The sequence below is a fragment of the Ostrinia nubilalis genome, chromosome 6 (assembly GCF_963855985.1).
Source record: "Ostrinia nubilalis chromosome 6, ilOstNubi1.1, whole genome shotgun sequence".
NCBI classification, from domain to species: Eukaryota; Metazoa; Arthropoda; class Insecta; order Lepidoptera; family Crambidae; genus Ostrinia; species Ostrinia nubilalis.
Window position 1 is genome coordinate 1,783,463 of NC_087093.1, and position 22,451 is coordinate 1,805,913.

The 22,451-nt window shown below is 39.1% G+C and overlaps 1 protein-coding gene across 1 annotated transcript in view; it reads left to right on the plus strand.

Annotated features, from left to right (window-relative positions):
* The window catches only part of LOC135072401 (remodeling and spacing factor 1-like), a 53,656-nt gene that overhangs the window by 24,892 nt on the left and 6,313 nt on the right, over window positions 1-22,451 (plus strand). Inside the window, exons 21-28 of the mRNA XM_063966311.1 lie at window positions 883-917; window positions 1,341-1,499; window positions 8,779-8,931; window positions 9,678-9,750; window positions 10,122-10,221; window positions 10,574-10,976; window positions 18,896-19,012; window positions 20,757-20,910. Of these exons, the coding sequence (XP_063822381.1) occupies window positions 883-917; window positions 1,341-1,499; window positions 8,779-8,931; window positions 9,678-9,750; window positions 10,122-10,221; window positions 10,574-10,976; window positions 18,896-19,012; window positions 20,757-20,910 (1,194 nt within the window). The remainder of the gene's footprint in view (window positions 1-882; window positions 918-1,340; window positions 1,500-8,778; window positions 8,932-9,677; window positions 9,751-10,121; window positions 10,222-10,573; window positions 10,977-18,895; window positions 19,013-20,756; window positions 20,911-22,451) is intronic.

Below are 22,451 nucleotides of genomic sequence, written 5' to 3' on the forward strand. Positions count from 1 at the left end.
CTCATATACCCATTTACCTAACACCCTGTAGTGTCAGTCTTTATTTATTTAATAATTACTTAATACATATAGGGTGGGTGCACCAGTCCCACACCAGGAACTTGTAGTACACCATTTCTAATTTCACATCAAAATATTAACAATCTGTCGAATTTGAACAAACACGACTTGGTACGATTGGTCAACCTTAGGCACATTGTGACTTTCCACATTGATTGTTAAATAAAAATAAACCTTACAGCTATTAAGAAAATTGGAATAAGCTACATGATTCTATGATAGATAAGGAGTAGTGAATTCTTTTCTTTGCAATGATTGTTGTAATAATTGAGTCACAATATCAAAATTACTTTTAAAATGTCGCTTATTCGGTTTGTTACTGGTACACCCACCCTATGTTAAAGTATTGGCTAGATGACAAGATTTCAATTATTTGTCTGTCAGACAGATAATTAGAAAATATGAGACTCATTTTTTTTATTTTCTTTCATAATTAAATAATAACAGTGCTAAATCGAGTTGAAATGGCGCGTTACGTCACTCTTGAGTAGATTTTTTACTCAAAAGTGACGTCACGCGACATTTCAACTCAATATAATACTGTAATTATTCGATTATGAATAAAATCTAAAAATATGTGTCCAAAATTTTTTATTATCTGTCTGACGGACTAAATAAAATTTCGATTTCATTACCCTATCATCATTCGTAGTATGTTATTAAGTACAAGGACAATCCTCTCTAAAACTAGAGGCAAATGGAGGATTTTACATCTCTCCTCACGCTAACCAGACGCTTGGAACTCAATATCACTAACAGACAATAAATGCTGTCATGCCGTCAAAATAATAACAATGTGAATAAATTTTTTTAATGTTTCAGACCTGAAAGCTGACGGTACATTACGACCTAATCAAGTAAGTAACAATAACCTTCCATTTTTATTATGTGTCTTCTTAACATTCAGTCTCATTTATGTCAACACAGAACGTATAAATAAATTCTGACATATGGAAGTGAGGAAGTGAATGTAATACAATATTTTCTGTAAATATCAAACTCCAAAAACACCGTGTTTTATCAAATCAAATCAAATCAAATAATTTATTTGTAAAACATAGGTAAATGTAGAATTCAGGTGGTACATAATAATGGGTAGAGCTCTATGTTTGGCCTATGAGTGGCATACAAATTATTAGTCCCATATAAAGATACAAACAAAAATTAATAGTTACATAACATAATAATTCAATGTCAATTTTTAGAATTTAAATTTAATGCTTACAAAACTATCATGTCAAAATTATATTACAAATTATTATTTATATTATATTATTTAGATCGAACGTGAGAAGAAGCGTCAGGAGAGAGAAGCGAAGCAAGCGGAGAAAGAAGCGCGGCGGCTGGAGCGTCTGCAGAAGAAAGAAGAGAAGGAGAAGCTCAAGGAGCAGAAGGCCAAGGAGCGCGAGGAGAAGCGGCAGGCGCGGTTGGCGTTACAGGTAAACGCTTATGGAGTTCTTTTTAACTTTTTCAGTATCGAGAACTTAGAAGAGCAAATTCAAATTCAAATTCAAATTCAAATTATTTATTTGCAATAAATAGGGTTTACAAAAAGGTGTTTCAAAGAGATAAATGTTGCTTTCACTATTTAACTATGATAACACAGCATGCAAATTTTCGTCTTAAAACGACTTTTTATAAATTACAATAAGTTTTCAATTAGATAGTACAATATTATTAATTTAACGATTACCACTCATATATAATTGTATTCCGTATTAATTATTTATCATGTCAATTTAAAATTTATTATCCTTAACAGTATTTTCATAGAACAAATAATATAATGTCAAATTATGAAATAGTCAAATCACAAAAAGTCAACATACGTTATCATTTTGGAATTCCGTAATACTATAATAGCATTTTTTTATCAGCCAATCTCGTAGATTCTTGGTCATCAGTTTTAAACATCCTTGTTTGAATTGCTTTGGGATCCTATTAAACAGTTTTACACACATGCAGTAACAACCTTTCTGGCAAAAAGTCGTTCGTAATTGACGATCCAGAACAAGCCTGTCGCTATTTCTTGTGTGTCGAGGATAGACCTCGGCGGCCGTTTTAAATAGTTCTGGATGTTGCTTGACAAATTTGAATACTTCCAAGATATACATACCCGGGACGGAAAGTATGTTCAGCTTAAGGAACAAAGGTTTACATGATTCAAATGGACCCTTACCACAAATTGCTCGTATGCACTTTTTCTGTGCGATAAATACCCGATTTATATGGATACTATTGCCCCATAGAAGAAGACCATAATTGATATTGGAGGCGACATATCCATAATAGGCAGCCAAGGTTACTTTGAGAGACGTCACCTTTCTTAGTCGCCTTAAAACGAAGACAAATCTATTGATTTTGCTGCATACTTTATCAATATGGCCGACAAAGTTTAGATTCTCGTCCAATACTATACCCAGAAAAGTAACCCTGTTAGTTTTCTCGATATTTGTTTTATCATATTGTATATTTAGCATATTTATTGTTGGTCCTTTTATATTAAAATTCATAAAATTAGTTTTAGTCAAGTTAACATGCAGATTTATTGTATTAAGATATTGAATTATATTTTTGATTGTGTCATTGATGTCATTTTCAAATTTATTTAAATTGTCATTATGGGTGGATTTAATTATAATAGAAATATCATCAGCAAACATTATGCACCGATGTTTTGTCACTCTCGGCAGATCATTAATATAAAGCAAGAACAAAACTGGACCCAGCACACTACCCTGAGGTACTCCAAATCTATTTACTTTATAGGTAGATCGATACGATGCATTTATATTTTGTTCATTTACCTTATTTATTTCTACGCACTGATGTCTGTTTTCTAGGTAAGTTTTTAGCCAGGATAGGCAAAGGCCTCTTATTCCACTCGTTTCCAACTTGTCTAATAAGACCTCATGAACCACGAAATCAAATGCCTTGGACATATCGAAGAAGAGCACCGATGTATGCTGTTTTTCATCAAGTCCAAGGATAGTATTGTGAACTAGATCAAAGCATGCAAGGGTAGTTGATTTTCCCTTTTGAAATCCGTATTGTTCAGGTGTGATGATATTGAATCTCTGAAAAAAGTCCATGAGCCTCCCTTGCATGGCTTTCTCAAATATTTTGGATATTACAGGTATTAATGTCACTGGACGATAGTTACTAATATCTAACTTGTCGTTCTTTTTGTAAATTGGTTTTACTATAGAGAACTTCAGAGCATTAGGGAAGCATCCTGTTTCAAAGGATAAATTAATCAGAAAAGTTAGAACCTGTGCTAATTCATGTTTACAAAATTTAATAACTTTTGTAGATATTTCATCATATCCACAGGAGTTTGAATTATTTAGAGATTGAATTATTTTGGTGGTTTCTGATATGTTCATAGGTTGTAGAAAAATAGAGTTTGGTACGCAATTAATTGTTGATTTTATTAATCGTTTTTTATCAGAATCATATGAGTACCTATCATCAGTTAAGTTTATATAATAGTCGTTAAATATTTCTGCAATTTTATTTCCCTTTGATATTACATTATTTTCATGTTTTATGTCTGGAATAACATATTGAGGCAATTCATTTTCGGTTTCATCTTTAATAAGTCTCCATGACGCCTTGCAAATATTTTGACTGCGTTGAATATAATTATTATTGCAGTTTTTTTGGGCTAAAGATATGCATTTCTTAAGTAATTTTGAGTAAGTTAAATAGGCATCTTTATTTTGACCCGTTTTGTGTCTGTAATATTTAAAACGTAATGATCTTTTCTTTTTTATGCAAACTTTCAAGCCTTTAGTGATCCATTTTAGTTTTACAGTTTTATTACTGGTTTTTATTCTAAGCGTAGGAAAACAAGATTTATAAATTATACAAAAGAGTTCATAAAACCGATCAAATGCTGCATTTATGTTATTTAAAGTGTATATATCGGAGAATGACAGTGATTGTAAGTGTTCACGAAATTTAAGAATATTTTCATTGCAATAATTTCTCCGATGTGAGAACCAGTATTGTATTTTTTTGGTACGTTTTACCGGAAATGTTAATATTTGGGCAGTATTGTGATCAGATAGATGGAGAGGGATTGTTGTACCTAAGGCCTGATTGACGTTACTTAAAATATGATCAATGCAGTTATTACCCCTCGTGGGTTCATCTATATGAATTTTTAAATTAAAATATTTAGCCAAGTCAATCAAATGTTTCGATTCTTTGGATTCCGCTAGTGTATTTATGTTAAAATCTCCAGCTATTATAACTTTAAAGTTAGGTTTTTTTTTTAATACGTCATGGATAACTGCTTCTAATCTTGTCAAAAATGAGTGCGCAAACTTTTTATGTGAGGTGTAGACACACAATATTATAAATTTGTATTCAGGAATACTTACGCCACAACACTCAAATGTTCCTGGTAGTAAATATTTGATAGAAGTCTTTATTTCGTGAGATACTAAGCCTCTTTGTATAAATACGAGGGTGGTCTGAAAAGTTTCCGACCTAACATAGATACAAGATTTTTTTTCTTAAAATTTATTTTTATTTTTCTACATAGTCTCATCTACAGTAATTAGTCGACGCCAAAACTCGGATTTATTGCGCCTAAACTGCGCCAACAGAGCATTGGAAATGTTCATTCGAACACGTCGTTGGTCTGACGTTAGCAAACGCGGCACCCAACGCGCGGACAGCTTTCTCATGCCTAAATCTTGATTTAATATGTGACAAACACGTTCTTTGGACATTTTCATTGCCTCTGCTATCTCTCTCACTTTAATTCGGCGGTCGTCTAACACCATTTGGTGAACTTTAGCGATGTTATCGTCAGTAGTTACAGTTTTTGGACGTCCCGAACGTTCATCATCTCCCAAGCTCTTACGGCCACGTTTAAATTCGGTTGCCCAAAATTTTACTGTGGTAAATGACGGTGAAGAGTCCCCGTACACAGAATCTAACTCATCTTTGATTTGCGTAGGGGTATTCCCTTTCAAAAACAAATATTTTATGGCAGCTCGATACTCGATTTTTTCCATTTTCACAAAAATACTCACATCGACTCACTCAAACGACTTTCAAATAAAAACCGCGCGTCAAAAATGGCTGAAACTCTGAAGTGTTGCTATCAAAAGATGCACAATTACATTCCCTGACTTTAATTGATGTGTGCTGCCATCTTCACGTTGAGGTCGGAAACTTTTCAGACCACCCTCGTATACATGTGCCGCCTCGTTTGTTATTCCTCGAGTAGTTTGCTGCAAGTTTGTAATTAGAAAAAGAAGCATTTTTCCTGTCATTTTCCGTTAGAAATGTTTCTGAAAAACATATCACATCCGGTTCCGTGTCGGAGTCTATCAGCTCAGATATAGTTAGCTCTATCAAGTCCCTTTTTGAGAGCAATCCAGCTATGTTTTGATGTAAAACCCTAAATGGTCTCTCTTTTAGTTCACTATCGCGAAGATGTGATGACGTTTGGTTTATATTACTTGGAACGAAAAAAATCCCCTTGTTGTGTGAAGCGAAAAAAGTCAAGAATAGAAGTTTGCCTATAATTAGATTTGGGACTTCTTGACAGACGCTGTGATCCGTTTAACAGTTTCCCGCCACAATAGCCAAGACGTTGAGTATGGTTCCTAATAAACTCAAAGCATAGAAATGTTCGGTCATAATACAGAGAGTCTATAAGCAAGTTAATACTATAGCAGGCGTTTCTTAAATAACTTTTATAATGGTTTTTGGACTCAAGAAAGTGGCTGTGTTTAAATTTATTACATATTAATTTTAACTGGCTGTTTATACATTTAGTATTTACATGCTTACTACTGTTTACATTCAATACAATCACAGTGGTGTGTTGTAGCAATTTTAATACAATATATAGTTCCCCTATGGTTGATACTGGATCATCATCATTTTCTCCTACACATAAGATCACCTTATCATACCTATCTACCTCTAAGCTTGTACATAGTTTAAGAACTTCCTCGGTTGTAGCAAATGGTTTAATAAACGATGATATCGTGTACTCCTCGTATTCGGTCCCAATTCTGGATTTTGTCAGTTCGGCTGCAAGACCAGTACATTGTTGCGTCCCCAATATGATTATTTTCTGCTTTGTAGAGGATTTCTTTTTTCCATTTTGTGTGGTTATTTCCCGAGAGGTGAGTGGTGAGTTATTGTCCCGTTGTTCAAGCATTTCAGTCTTCCCAGACTGAATATTGTTGAAGTCTTTCACATTTGTTTGTAGTTTTGCCTTCAAGATTTGAATTTGCTCATTAAGATCATTTATCTCCATTTGAGCACGTAGTAAAGACTGTTTTAGGTCAGTAATTTTTGTTTGAAGGTATTTAAAATTTGGCGAGTGTTTCTTTCCCTCTGATACCGGAGCTCTCGGTGGTGTAAAAAAGAGCGAAGGTTGTAGGGATTGACGCCTATCTTCCTGAACTGTTGTGTGCGGGAGTTTGCAAAGATTTCTTAACAGGGTCAATTCTTTATTTTGCTGTGCTATACATTTATTGAGGTCATTATTCTCCAAAATCTTATTTTCCAACTCGGTTTCAGTAGAAAGAAGGTTTATTTTTAAAAGCTTAATTTCTTCCTTCAGTTCGTAATCTATTACAGTGTTATTCAACTGCGTGTGCTCTACGCTTCTTGACAATCTATCTACAATGGAATATGAGTCATCCAAGATCTCCTCCTGCGTGGTAAAATGAGAGTCATGATTTTCTTCGGATATCGAAGTGGAAGGCGAAAGACTCAATGTGCTTAGCGGTGATTCCATTTTGTTTAGTTGTGTAGTTACGTTTTTTAATTTTTGTTTTTTCCTATGAGTTACATTGTTTTGCTCCTTTTTATCTATGTTTGTTTTTGATGAAGCTTCACATTTTTTCTTAAGAGAACAGGGGGGACATTTCCAATTCCGTCTGTTCTCAGTGCTCATAATATTGTACAATTTCTCCGAGAGTCCAATGCAATCGAACTCGTATCTATTTTTACACTTATTGCATGGTATAGTGTCTTTTATAGTACATCTAGTGCCACATTTGTGGCAAACAGCCGACGTAGTTGCTTTGCAGTTCGACTTCTTTGTATTCATTGGAGATTTTTTACTAGTAGACATTGTTAATATAAAATTTTCTGCTCAATATTTCAACCAGAAAAATATAAATAATCGTCGCCGATGAGTTTCGAACTCCGGGTCCTCGATGGTCAAGCGCGGTCGAAACCACTGCGCCAATTTGACTTGTTTACTAGTGACGAAAATACGTATTTGATTTGTCCTGCTTAGATGTTGCGCTTGTTCATTGATAATTTATCCACTGCTTTATAGATGTCGCTTTTGGGTAGCGTGTTGACTCAGTGTTTGTTTACTAGCAAGTTATATCATGGCACCACTATGAAAAGTCGGCTACTCCTCAACAGATGGCGTGATAGTACACAGTACAACTCCCCAGTAATTGACCGCGTCACACTAGAAGTCAGTCATTTCTCGCTAGATGTCGTTATGAAGTATCGACCATCAACAGCTGAATTTTGCACGTAGTAGGTGGTATAGCTATTCAACAATAGGTGGCGCTACCATAAAAAGTCGGCTACTCCTCAATAGATGGCGTTGTTTTAAATTTTATTCACGATAGGAGTGGGTAAATTTGTTAAGTTCAAAGTCCATAATGTTTACATAAGAAATTGTTTTTCTAGTTTGAAGATTATGCACTGTACACTATTCTTCTATGGTAGTTTTGTAGTTTTTAACGTCACTTTAAAGGTTTTGCACTTAATTATTAAAAGTTTTCAATATTTACAACAGTTTTTATAGATTAATGTCACAGTTTTAATGTTAAGTTTTTCACTAATTACTGATTATAGTTTCTCACCAACACTGTCAGTCACTAATTGTCACTTAATAGTACTTTTTAAAACGTTTTGAGGAGAATTTATCACTATTTACTATTTTTACATAAACATTGTTACGGAGCCCGATTTACTACGCAGCGCCCTCTAGCGGTATTTTTTGAATCGAATCAAATCGAACGCACAGCGTTGAATAGAACTCTATGATTGGTTCATGTGCGACTCTGTGCGTCCACGCGCACTGTGAGACTTCATAATAATGTTTGTGAATATGGGCGTTAGAAATCATAACTTGAAGCGATGATAGCCGAACGGTGAAGGTGTCGGACTGGTCGACTCGAAGAGTCGAGTAACGCTGGTTCAAACCTTGCCGCCGAGTCGTTCGACTATCGTGGTAAACTAGTAAATCAAGTATGTTTAGTAATTTGTGCAATACAAAATATTAATAATATTCTTAAAAAAAATGGTTGTGAGCAGTTATGTCGGCCGTTTGGTGTAGTGGTTCAGAACGGACTACTATGCCGAGAGGTCCCGGGTTCGATTCCCGGCCGGGCAGAAATTGAAATGATGAATTTTAATTTATGTGACGGGTCTGGGTGTTACTATGTATAATATGTATGTATTGAAAAAAAAAAGTATAAAAGTAGTATATCCGTTAAGTTAGCACCCATAACACAAGCATATTAATTGCTTACTTTGGGGCTAGATGGCGCTGTGTGAGATTGTCAAAAAAAAAAAAAAAAAAAGAGGCCGCCACCAACCGACCATTGTAGAAATCTTTGGGGCAGGCCTATGATCAGCAGTGGACATCCTATGGCTGAAGTGATGATGATTATTGCACGTGACTTTACACGTTAATTTTTCCCCCACCAGGAGAGCAAGCGCATCAAGAAAGAGAAGTCCGAGTTCGGCATGGGCGGCGGGTTCAACATCCCGGTTCGCGGGCCCTACCCTGCGCCGCTCCCGCACCAGCCGCCGCTCCCGCACCAACCGCACCATCGCTTCCCCGACGCGCCGCGGCTGCAGGTAGACACTGTCGCTCCCACAGGAGAGCATCGAGGAGTCTAGTCGGCGTGGGCGCGGGTTGAACACCCGCCCTTGTCACACCAACCGCCGCACCTGCTCCAGCCGCATCATAGGTTCCCTTATGCGCCGCGGCTGCAGGTAAACCAAACTTGAAATATACCGTCATTTTGTCAATATAGGTATGTCAAAATTGGCAACACGTCCACTGAAAACGATCCCTGTAAGGTGCGATGCCACACGGTGCGGTACGGTCGCGGCACGGCGCTGAAGCGGTGTCGCTGCGGCGTCCTGCATAATAAAAATCAATGATAGCCTAGACGCACCGCACCGCAGACACACCGCACTTCGATTGAGCGAGACGGTGCCGTATTGCGGCGCCGCATACCACATGGGTGCGCATACCACAGGCCGATGGGGCAGCAAGGTTCTGGAGTGGAGCCCGCGTACCGGAAATCGCAGCGTCGACGACATCATAAAGGTAGCAGGAAGGCGCTGGACGCAGGCCGCTACCAACCGGACGTCCTATGGCTAAAATGATGATGATACCACATGTGTACAGTGATGCGGCAAAATGTTTGCAGTGCGGCGTCGCGTGCAGTCTTATCTCAACGTCACGTGTAGTGTATCAACCCGCCATCAAATTCGTTTCTATGCCAAAAACTTATGCTTTATTGGTTTATCTATCCAATAGCAAAATTCCCTTGGATCAATCGAATATTTCCTATAGCACAATTCTTTGCATACAGGTTCGCGCGGAGTTGCGAGGCGTGTTGACCGGCGAGGACAGACGCGACGGGCCACCACAAGGATTACGAGAAGGTATAACTTGACTGTAGAATATTTCGTTCTATTAAAGACCGGTCGCCGAGCACGTAGAATTCTAGCTACCCATCCTTACTCACTGCGGCTTGGGGTCATTGTACGAAATTCTACGAGCTCGGCGACTGGACAATAGATTGCAAACAAAGACAGCAATACTTTTTATTTCTCAAACTGTAATAAAAAACTGTAAAGTTTCGACGATCGATCGATCGAATCGAATCGAAGACGATCTGGTGAAGGTCGCAGGAGGTGCGTGGATGCGAGTGGCGCAGAACCGGTATTTGTGGGAATCCTTGGGGGAGGCCTTTGTCCAGCAGTGGACGTCTTTCGGCTGAAACGAACGGACATACACATAAGTTGTATTTTAGGGACGTTGTCAGTGGCGGGGTCGCCGCAGCCGTTTAAGCCGGTGGCGGAGGAGCCCAGCATCATCACGCGTATGCCGCACATGATCAACCAGCAGTACAGGCAAGTGTTCACGTCTATTGCGTATAAATGTTATAGAAAGAGTTGATATTAGGACGTATTGTTACAGCATTTTTGTACAGTAATTTATTGACGAAAATAATGTAAAATTTAAATTAGCTACCAAACATAGGAAATAAACTGCCTCTTTGGTCTAGTGATAAAACTATCTGCATCTGTTAAACAAATAAAATAAAATAAATAAAATAAAATAAATCTGACCCAGAGGTCTTGGGTTCTATTCCCAGTTGGGTAGATTTTTCTTATCGATTTGGCTAGTCGACCAAAGTCCGCTGAGCTTTGGTCATCGATTTTAGTCGATATAAAACTCATCATTACGTGTTTCTGTTTGCAGAGGCCACATGCTATACCCCCCGGGCGGCAACTCGCCATATGGCCCGCGGGGTCCACAGAACCACCCTATGTACCCGCTCCACCATTTAGGCCTCAACCACCCGAGCCCAGGCCCGCCTCGAAGCCAATACCCTCAGGGCTACTACCCGCCACATATGCGGGCCGCGCCGCCCGGCTACAGGCTACCAGACTACCGCCACCAGCTACACCCGGCCTACCGTCCGCGCACGCCGCCTGGCCCGTCTGGCCAACCCGGACCCGGCCCGTCTGGCCCGTCAGGCCCTCTGGGATTAACGGCTCCGCCCGGTTCTTCGGGCCCGCTTGGTCTGACAGCTGCTCCTGGACCTTCGGGCCCGCCAGGCCCGTCTGGTCTGCCAGAGGGTGAGCCGCCGATAAAGATCAAGGTATGTAACAGGAAACTTTAAGGCGGTTATCACACTGCGCCGCGCTCCGCCGCGGAGCGCGGGGCGACAGATTTAATCATTGTATGCAAGTACCTCAGTTTGTATAGAAAACACGCGCGGCACTTCACACTGACAACGCGTCCGCGCGCGTGATTTTTTATATGAAAATCACGCGCTCCGCGGCGGAGCGCGGCGCAGTGTGATAACCGCCTAATACATTTCGATTCCCGGCCGGGTAGAAATTGAAATGATGAATTTTAATTTCTGTGACGGATCTGTAACATAGTAACTGTTGGATTTCGTATTTTTGCGGTTTGTAAAAATAAAATTATTGTAGGGTAAGCTTGCAAATGTTTTAAATCCCATCATCTCCCATCCCTTTCCAACATGTGCACTTTTGCTGTTGCCGTCTTCGTCTGTCACCGCGATCTACGAATGTGCAACGCATACGGTGGACATCGTCCCTTCCTAATTTGCGCCTACGCTGAGACAGACGTGTCTTTATTAATTTGTGCGTGACCTATATTTTATATCGATTTTGTGCAAGACAGCTCTAAAGAACAATAATTGCTAAGTGTTCGGCTCGGAACCATCGTGTGTGGCTTGTGAAACTTGAAGAGTGCCCGACGGAGATATTATTGGTAAGTGCGCATGTTTCCTTTCCAAATTTCCTGTCGCCATTTTTCTTCGGTCTCTTCGTCCCAGTTATTATTTGCAAGCTTACAACTGCGTTCTTTAGGCAGCTGTTTAAGCATCCGCAGAAATACAGTCCACTAATACATCGAAAACCTAGCCTAATAGGTATGAACCAAGAATTATAAATTTAACCGCCATCTGATTACAAACCAAAAGAGATGTAGGATTTAGGCTACTACACCTTTTTTTTGGTCACTTCGGCCGTATATTCGCATCTAAAATACGATTTTTACGTTATTTAACCGCATATTTTTATTTAAATTTAACTTTACAACACATATCTTTAACCCGCAAATTTTATTTTATTTAACCCGCCATTTTGGATATAACGTATGAGTATTTGTATCACGCAGATAAAAGTAGATTGTCGACATTATAATTATTTAACCGCGTTGACAACTATTTTATTTTTGTTTATTTTATTTCCGCACCGCATTTGCGTGACTTCAAGTTACTTTTGGTTATATCACATCACCGCTAATTCACTCTCAATTCTAATAATTGAGATTTAGATTTCATAATTACATAATAACGTATTTACATTCCATTATTCATTTCGTTGTTCAGTTAAATTCGATCACGCACAACACAGCGTCTCAGCGTTCGCTACCCGCCATTATTTTTCTATACATCACCCGCTCGCCATTATTTTATTTACGCAACCGCATAATATTCTTATATACATTTTTACCCGCTTTTACTTTTATAACTAAAGATATTTACAACTATTTACAATGGTTAAATCTAAGAAACGAGGAAGCGATGCTTTCGTGGACGAGAATGGCGATACTAATAAAAATCAACTGACTATTTTTATTGTTAAACGCGATGTTATTTTTAAACGCATGGAAAATATTTACGACCTTGCACAGAAAACCGAACAAAACATACAAAACTTTAAGGTATTTCGTGCAAGTGCCACAAATATAGATAAACTACGTAGTGATTTTCAAGACGTTTTAGATTCTTATAACATATTGAATTTACAATTGAATCCCGACTCAGACGTAGATTATGATTTGTGGACTTCATTTGAGGAAATGTACTGTTATATTAAGCAACTTTTGCTCGATATCGAGAAAGATAATTGTAGTTCTTATTCGCAACCGCAAACGCCTACGAACTCGAAGCCTCGCCTCCCTCCTATTGATTTGATGTCATTCAACGGTGACGTCAAGAACTGGCCGTTGTTTTATCAACAATTTAAAAACATGATTCATGATAACGCATCTCTTACCGATAGCGAAAAGGTATTTTACTTGGTTGGTAAACTAACTGGACAGGCGTCGTGCGTATGCGCAGGGCTGGCTCCCACCGCTGAAAATTATATTGTTATTTGGGAAGCACTCGTGCAAAAGTATGACGATCCTCGTTCACTCGCATGTGCATATTTTAATCAGTTGTTACACTTTAAACCGCTAAATAATACAAGTTCAACCGGACTAGATTCATTTATAAACACTTTTAATTCCTCTGTGGAAGCGCTCAAACAATTAAAACTTGGCGATTTAACTGATTTTATTTTCTTACATTTGGCACTCCAAAAGTTAGATACAGAAACAATTAAATTATTTGAAATAACATATCGCAAAGAAAAGATACCAACCTATCATAATTTAATTGAGTTCATTAAAGAACAAAGTAAAGTTTTATCTCGCTCTGTAACTAATATTAAACCGGTTAATAATTTTTCTCAACCGCAAAATAAATCATCCGCTAAGCACACCCCTACGCCTACGAAATCTTTTGTGAATACGGAAGGGTCTAGTGTAAACAACACAAGCGGAAGCGAGAAGTGCAGCTTGTGTAATAATAAACCGCACGAACACATGTATTCATGTCCTTCTTTTATGAAATTAACGCCATTTGATCGTTATAATTTTATTAAAAATAACTCTTTTTGTAACAACTGTTTAAGTGTACGACATAAAACCTTTTCATGTACTTCAAAACATAATTGTTCTCATTGTTCTATGCGACATCACTCATTATTGCATTTCAATACAAATGTTAAATCTAGTAACTGTAATATTGGTGCAGCAGCGATGTCCGACCCCGCAAATATTTCCGCTACCGCTCATGACCCCGCCCGCACTACGGCGGCCGGTCATGCCGAGTCGAATATTATGACTCATTCTCCCGCTATTCAATCACCGCACACGTTTGAAAATAATGCATCGGTTTGTACAGTTTCGTGCGATCGTAGTAAACGTTTTCAAACGACAACTTTATTAGGAACCGCTAAAATAAAAGTTATTGATTGTAATAACCGCACTCACCTTTTGAGATGTCTAGTAGACCCTGGCTCTCAGAGTGATTATATTTCCGCTGATTGCTGCAAGCGTTTATCGCTTCCTATACATAAACAAACCCGCTATACGGAAGTTCAAGGCATAGGAGGAGCCACACAAAAAATTCTAGGCTTTACTAAACTTAAGTTTACTTCTCGTTTCAATAACAATTATGAATATGCTATACAGCCCATGATAGTTGAAAAAATTACGTCCCAGCTTCCCGACTCGCGCGTAGACGTGACGGCCATACCTTTTATAAAAAACTTACCGCTCGCTGATGACGAGTTTTCACAACCTGGACCTATAGACATGCTTTTAGGAGTTAAACTTTATTGTAAAATTTTACTCGCTAGCAAAATTCAAAACACTAATGATTTCATGCCCTCTGCCTTTGAAACGACCTTAGGTTACCTAATTATGGGTGACGCTCCTATTATTTCTCCGCAACCCGCTACTCGCACACTGTGTGCTTTTACTTCTGACCCGCTTCATCAAGTCGTTGAAAAATTTTGGGAGGTCGAGGAACTTCCCTCGCGCACCTTTTTAAGCCCTGAAGACCAACTTTGTGAAACTATTTATACATCTACAACTGTTCGTTGCTCTGACGGCAGTTATTCTGTTGATCTTCCTTTTAATGATGACCCTCAGAAATTAGGAAATTCTTATAATACCGCTAAGAAACGCTTTTTACTTCTCGAAAAGAAGTTCGCTAATAATCCTACTTTGAAAATCAAATATGACGATATTTTTCAGGAATACCTAAATAAGGGTATTCTTTCCCGCACCGCACCCGAGGCCTGTGAGTCTCCGGGTTTTTATTTACCGCATCATCCTGTGGTTCGCGACGACAAGTCGACCACTAAAGTTCGCCCTGTTTTGAATGGCAGTGCCAAGACTGACACCGGCCTGTCACTTAACGATGTCTTACACACCGGCTGCAATCTACAGGCTGATATTTTTCATATTCTTTTGAACGTTCGTTTATTCAGTATTGCATTTTTTGCAGATGTTAAACAAATGTATTTGTGTATTCATACTAATCCTCCGCACCGCAAATATCAACGTATTTTATATAGATTTTCTGATACAGACCCGCTAGAAACTTTTGAGTTTACTCGAGTCACATTTGGGCTCAGATCTTCGCCATTCTTGGCACTCCGCACTTTGCGCCAACTTGCTAGTGACGAACGGCACAATTGGCCAGACGCAGCCTCCGTCGTAGAAAGAGACATCTATATGGATGACCTGGCTTCTTCTGCTTCTTCTCTTCCAGAAGCAGTTAAGATAGCCAGAGAATTAATTCAGCTGTTCAAAGCCGGTGGTTTCGATTTGGTCAAGTGGACTTCCAATTCGCTTGAGTTACTCGAGCAAATACCCGAGTCGCACCGCCAATCTGAATTTATTTCCTTTGATGACGGAAATATATTTAAGATTTTAGGCTTGCGCTGGTTACCCGCCCAAGACACTTTTGTTTTTGAGACTTCTAGTCCGCCACTAGTTTGTACAAAGCGCGCCATTTTATCCGCCACCGCTCGTCTGTACGACGTTTTAGGACTCGTCGGACCTATTATTCTTTTCGCTAAATTATTAATTAAAGAGCTTTGGCTTCTCAATCTTGATTGGGACGATGTGCCCCCCTCCCGCATTATTAATGTATGGCAACAATATTTGTTTGAATTACCGCAAATATCCCGCTTGTCGTTCCCGCGCCATGTAGGCATTAAATGCGGCTCTAAAGTTTCTTTGATTGGTTTTTCAGACGCTAGTGAATCCGCATATGGTTGTGTTATTTATTTACACGTCGTAAATGGCAATATGCCTCCTATTGTCACGCTTTTATGTTCAAAATCGCGCGTCGCGTCTGCTAAAACTAAGATCACGCTCGCGCGCTTAGAGCTCAATGGAATATTATTAATGTCTCGTTTTCTTAAAATCGTTTACGACAGCATGTCAAATAGATATGAAATTGATAACATTTACGCTTTCTCAGATTCAGAAGTCGCACTATGTTGGTCGGTCGCTTCGCCACATAGATTTGATACTTATGTTGCCAACCGCATTTCACAAATTCAAACAAATATTTCGCCTGATAAGTTATACTTCATTCCCGGCGTACAAAACCCCGCAGATTGTGTATCTCGCGGACTTACGCCCGCGCAGTTAATTCAGCACGAACTTTGGTTTAAAGGACCGTTTTGGCTTTCACTGCCTATTGACAATTGGCCTATACAACAATTTGCACCTAACAAATTATCTTTGCCTGAAGAAAAAACAGTTTCTCATGTTGCTACTAAAAAGGTAACTGAAGCTGAAAATCCTATTTTGTCTCTTGCATCTCGCTGTTCCTCGTGGGACAAGCTTTTACGCGTCACTGTTTATATGCTCAGATTTATGAAGAGGCTACCGCAAAATAATGTCATTACCGCTGACGATTTAAATGCCGCCGAATTAAAAGTAATTCAGGCTGTGCAATCTGTATATTTCTCAGAGGATATTAAAAAGGTGTCTAACAAACAACCATGTTCATCAAAATTATTAAAATTATATCCGTTTTTATGTGATGGAATATTACGCGTCGGAGGTCGCTTATCGAACTCGACACTAGATTATTCATCTAAGCATCCTATACTACTGCCTAAACAGGGACGTATAGTCGAACTTCTAATTAAATCTTATCACCGTGACAACTGCCACGCCGGACCGCAGTTATTAATTGCTCTTTTAAAGTCTAAATATTGGATTATTTCCGCTAGACGTGTTGTTAGACAGCTCATCCATAAATGTAACATTTGTTTTCGGCTTCATCCGAAGTCTACTTTCCCGCCAATGGCTGATTTGCCTAAATGTAGATTGGAGCAATGCAAAGCGTTTCTACACACGGGCGTAGATTACGCAGGCCCTCTTTATATTACGCCATATCGCAAGCGCGGCGTTCGCAGCGTAAAAGCATACTTATGCTTATTTATTTGTCTTGTGACTAAAGCAGTTCACTTGGAACTCGTTTCTAATTTAACTTCGGCTTCTTTTATTGACGCATTTAAGCGTTTCTTGTCGCGACGTGGCCCTTGTACGTTCTTATATAGCGACAATGGCACCAATTTTGTTGCAAGTAAAGCTTATTTTAATGAACTTCACGAGTTTTTAAAAACTGACGATTATTATCAAACTTTTAGTCATGAACTCGCGAAGAATCGCATCACGTGGCGAATGAATCCTCCCACTGCGAGCCATTTTGGTGGCCTATGGGAAGCGAACGTTAAGAGCGCTAAATCGCTATTATTCCGCGTCATCGGGAATCAAATTCTCACTTTTGAGGAGATGTCGACTGTTCTTGCTCAGATTGAAGCAGTGCTCAATAGTCGACCTCTTTATGTTTTAAGTTCTGACCCATCGGAACCGCTCGCGCTTACACCGTCGCATTTTTTATCTACCGCTCCACTCGAGTGCCTACCTGCGGCTGATTTAGCTGAACAACGAACTAATTTACTGTCTCGTTTCTCATTGATGGATTCGCTTGTTCAGTCCTTCTGGAAAAGATTTAGATCGGAGTATTTACATAATTTGCAATTGCGTGAAAAATGGAATACACCTTCTAATCCAATTAAAGTAGGTACCGTAGTTCTACTAATTGTAGAAAACTCTCCACCTTTACAGTGGCCTTTAGGAATAATTACAAGTATTTTTCCTGGCAAGGATGGAGTAACGCGCGTTGCGGAAATAAAAACAAAAACTGGCACTTATAAACGCCCAGTGGTGCGGCTATGCCCGCTTCCGACTCAATAGTCTTCTCTACTTTTGTTTACGTAGCAAATTTATATTTAGTTTTATTTTTATTTTTTTTGTTTATTCACTTATCAATTAACTTCTGCACCTTATGTGCTACGCTCTATGTATTACATGGGGCGATTTTCTCTTTGTTTTGAAGGGTTTCTTCAAGGCCGGGGGGATGTTGGATTTCGTATTTTTGCGGTTTGTAAAAATAAAATTATTGTAGGGTAAGCTTGCAAATGTTTTAAATCCCATCATCTCCCATCCCTTTCCAACATGTGCACTTTTGCTGTTGCCGTCTTCGTCTGTCACCGCGATCTACGAATGTGCAACGCATACGGTGGACATCGTCCCTTCCTAATTTGCGCCTACGCTGAGACAGACGTGTCTTTATTAATTTGTGCGTGACCTATATTTTATATCGATTTTGTGCAAGACAGCTCTAAAGAACAATAATTGCTAAGTGTTCGGCTCGGAACCATCGTGTGTGGCTTGTGAAACTTGAAGAGTGCCCGACGGAGATATTATTGGTAAGTGCGCATGTTTCCTTTCCAAATTTCCTGTCGCCATTTTTCTTCGGTCTCTTCGTCCCAGTTATTATTTGCAAGCTTACAACTGCGTTCTTTAGGCAGCTGTTTAAGCATCCGCAGAAATACAGTCCACTAATACATCGAAAACCTAGCCTAATAGGTATGAACCAAGAATTATAAATTTAACCGCCATCTGATTACAAACCAAAAGAGATGTAGGATTTAGGCTACTACAGTAACACTATGTATAATATGTATTTACAAAAAAAGTATTTAACTATGTTTATATCCGTTGTCTAGTACCCATAGTACAAGCTTTACTTAGATTGGGACTAGAAGCGCAGTGTAATATGTCTAAGGATATTTATTTATTATTATTATTTGTATTTTCTCCTGTGGATAAGCACGGCGCGGAGGTCGGTCCATTTGGAAGGCGTTCATGGGGATACAGATCCAACACGAAGAGACCCCTTACGATACGATAATGTGTTGGGATATTATTATTATTATGTTTTCTTTATTTTTACTCGAAGTCCAGCAGTGGACGTCATTCCGCCGAAACGAACGAAGGAAGTTGCTTTAAATTGATAAATATACTTTAAATAGTGACGTCATCGCCTTTATTGCTCAGGCCGAAGTGAAGACGGAACCGGAGTACCGTTCGCCGGCCACGTCGCCGTCCCCGCGGCCGCCGTCGCCGCGTGACGAAGCACCGAGACACCCCAAGATCAAACACACGGAGAACAAGGTATTGTTGTTGTTTCATTGTATTGCTGACAATAGTGACTGAGTTTCTTGCGCTACTTCTTCTCAGCACTGGCCCATTGATCGTCCTGAAGCAGTGGTAGGGTTAATACTGGGACGTGTAAAAGTGCTTTTTTGAAGAAATAAATGAGTTTCATGAGTTTTTTTATTTGTTGCATTGTCTAACTTTAAAAAGTCTGTCTAACTCCATACGAAATACACGTATGGAGTTAGACAGACTTACGGTGAGTTACGGTTATAGTCACGGACCCTTTAACAGTCAACATAGTCAAATTTTTAATTGTTTTTGGACTTTAAGACAAGCGAATAAGGTTCCAAATAAGGTGGGAGCTATATTCCCTCTGCCTTATTAAGGTTTAAAATAATGTAGTGCAACTCGGCCCTAATGTTTTTATGGATTACTAATGTTTGGCCAAAAAACGTTTCCCAAATTATCACATCGCAAACAACGTTTCGCAAATTTTCATTTGGCAAATTCTCATTTGGCAAAGCAACTTATTGCAAACTTTTAATTCGCAAATGTTGTTTTTGGCATATTATTGTTTAGCAAATTATTGTTTGGCAAAGTATGGTTTGCCAAATGTTTCATTAGGCAAAAATATTTCACGATAAACTATTTACAAAATAATTTTATTGGTGCATAGAATGGATACAAATTAGCTTGTGGTTACTATTTTGTTTATTGGGTAGTTAATATAAAATTTGTTCTACATTAATTTCCTTATTTCATTCTTTTTATCGAAATTTCCAAACGATTCATTAACAATAGAGGTGATTCTAGCGCTCGGCGGCCGCTCGCTTCGCTCGCCTTCGCGCATTAAGGGTCACTGTTCTAACCTAACCTAACCTACTTTTTTCTGTAATACCTACTTTTTGCAACCATATTATTTCCTGCAATGTTTTACATAAAATTCTTGTGAAAACCATGATCATGTGCCTTATACTTTGATTTGTGGGTAACGGTGGGTAAGTAGGTATGTGAAGTGTCAATTTGACCAAACAAATTATTTGGGATATAATATTTGGCAACATAAAACATTTGCTATATAAACATTTGCCAAGTAAAATTTGGCCAAATGATAATTTGACCAAATGAATTAGTTGCGAAAAGTACAGTTGCTAAAAGTTCATTTGGGAAATGAAACTTTGGCGATAAGTTGTTTGCGAAGTGAAATTTGGCGAAAAGTAATTTGGCCAAACGGAAGGATACCTGTTTTTATATTTTTGATGCTGCGTAAATGTAGACGTGGACCTTTGTTTTGTGTCGTATACAAGCTATCACTGGTAGCTTCGTTTTTACTGCCAGTTGTCACCATTCAATAAGTAGTACCTTTTACTGCCAGTTGTCACCATTCAATAAGTAGTAGAAAACCTCACATAGCTCGTAGAACTGTTGGGGCAGAAAAGTTATCGAGTGGCGATCAGCCTCTCACTCCTAATTCCAGGTTGGATGAGGGCAGCGCAAGACCGGTCGTTTGGAGCTGCGGACGAATGTCCAACTAGGACAATAACTCGCGGCTCCGTTTCTTTGGGCTCTGGTGGAAACTGTCGGATTTTAGTGGGTAGGCGGGGAGAGTCCTACATAACCCACTGTCATCGACCAGTGGGTATGCGCAAAGCATTTTAAAAAAAAAGACCGGTCGTTGGGGCGTTGGGGGACGCCTTTGTCCAGCACTGGACGTCCTCTGACTGAAACAATGATGTTGTAACCGTGCTATAATTTTCAGGACCGGCGGCCGCGCTACCCGCTGGGCCCGTATGCGCCGCACTACGGCCCCTACGGGCCCTACGCGCCCGACGCGCCGCGCCACCCCGGCCCGCACTATATGCCTGAAAGACCGCCGCCGTATCTGCCGCCGCATATGCGCGCGCCGCTGCCTGGTATGACATATTTATTCACTTATGCCTAGTTTTAGACCCAGGGGAAATCTATTATTATGATAGATTATCTCAGTTTTTGAAAGGTGCCACTGGTGCCACCGAAAGTGATCTCCTGCACTACTCCCAAACACAGTATAAAAGGAAACTATACCAGGCCTGTTCATCTCCGCGAGTTTACATCGAAAACAAAACACGCACGATGGCCCACCTACAGGATACTATTCGACAAGGCCTCACATACGAGCGAACATTGACTCACGCACGCGTATTCTTGTGTATGATGGAAGAAAATAAAGAAAATGGTGTACTAAATACTGTGCAGTATTTAACTGCCTAAATAATAATAAAAACACAGAATGTACTTTTTTAAGTTATCTCAAGACACTGAGAGGTAAATAAGTAGTTAATATTATTCATGATAATTCATGCTAAATCATGTATCTCCTCCGCCATTTTCCGCAGTTTGGCACCTCACGTCACATCATTTTACCGAAGTCAGCCCTATAGCTTCGGCGCAGTGCCGATCACTGACGTTTGTCAACAAAATGGTGCTTGACTCTTGAGACAGGCTAAATTACACCATATTGTTAATGACATTGAGCATACATTTTTTTAAATACCTTCGCGAAGTAAAACTTCTGTACGTAGTACTTATTATTATTCTGTGACTATACTCCTTTGTGGCGTCTCAACTGTTTGTGTCAGATTGAGCTATGGTAACCGTTTTTTCTTTTAGTAAATGAAACATAATTTGCATTTGTAGTAAGTAAGTAGGTACCTACTTATAAGATAAGTCATGTTTAAATCAAAATTCTACTATTATTGATATGATTAAATGTCTTTTATGTGTGCATGGAATGGTTCGGAACAAACTACATTGAATCTATACTAGGGCATGCAAACCGGTTAACCGGATAACCGAAAAACCGGATAACCGACACAATTTGGAACTCGGTTTTTGTCAGTTATAAATCCGGGTTTTTCGGTTATTTCGGTTTTTCTTCTACGATTTTAGATAATTTAATAACTCATACAAGAACATGCTTCTTTAGTCATATCAATAAAAACAATTATTGTAATGCAATGTGAATGAGTAGAGTATAGTCTATGGCTATGGTATTGAACTAAAGTACCATGTATCTTCTAGCTAAAGCTGTAAGCGCGCGGGCGCAAAATGGAACGCGCTTTGTATTTGACCATTGCCGCCATTATTTTTGCTTTGCTAGTCTCTGTCAGTGTCAACTTACATATTATTTAATTAAGCATAACTATGACCAAATGTTCTTCTTCTTTTTTGATGATGTTGGCAATACACGTCGAGGTCGACTTGATTTGTGCCATTTTCCAGTATATAAGTGATACGAGTTACAAAATGAGATCAAGTAATGATATAATGAAGGATGATAGACCCTTTCCCACCCTTTGAGTCTCAGTAAAGTTGTGGTGCTTTACTGAGACCTCCTATGGACAACTTGAGAGAACCAGAAGAATCACGATGCACTGTTTTGCTTCACTTGCCCACACCCATGGACGTTCACGAA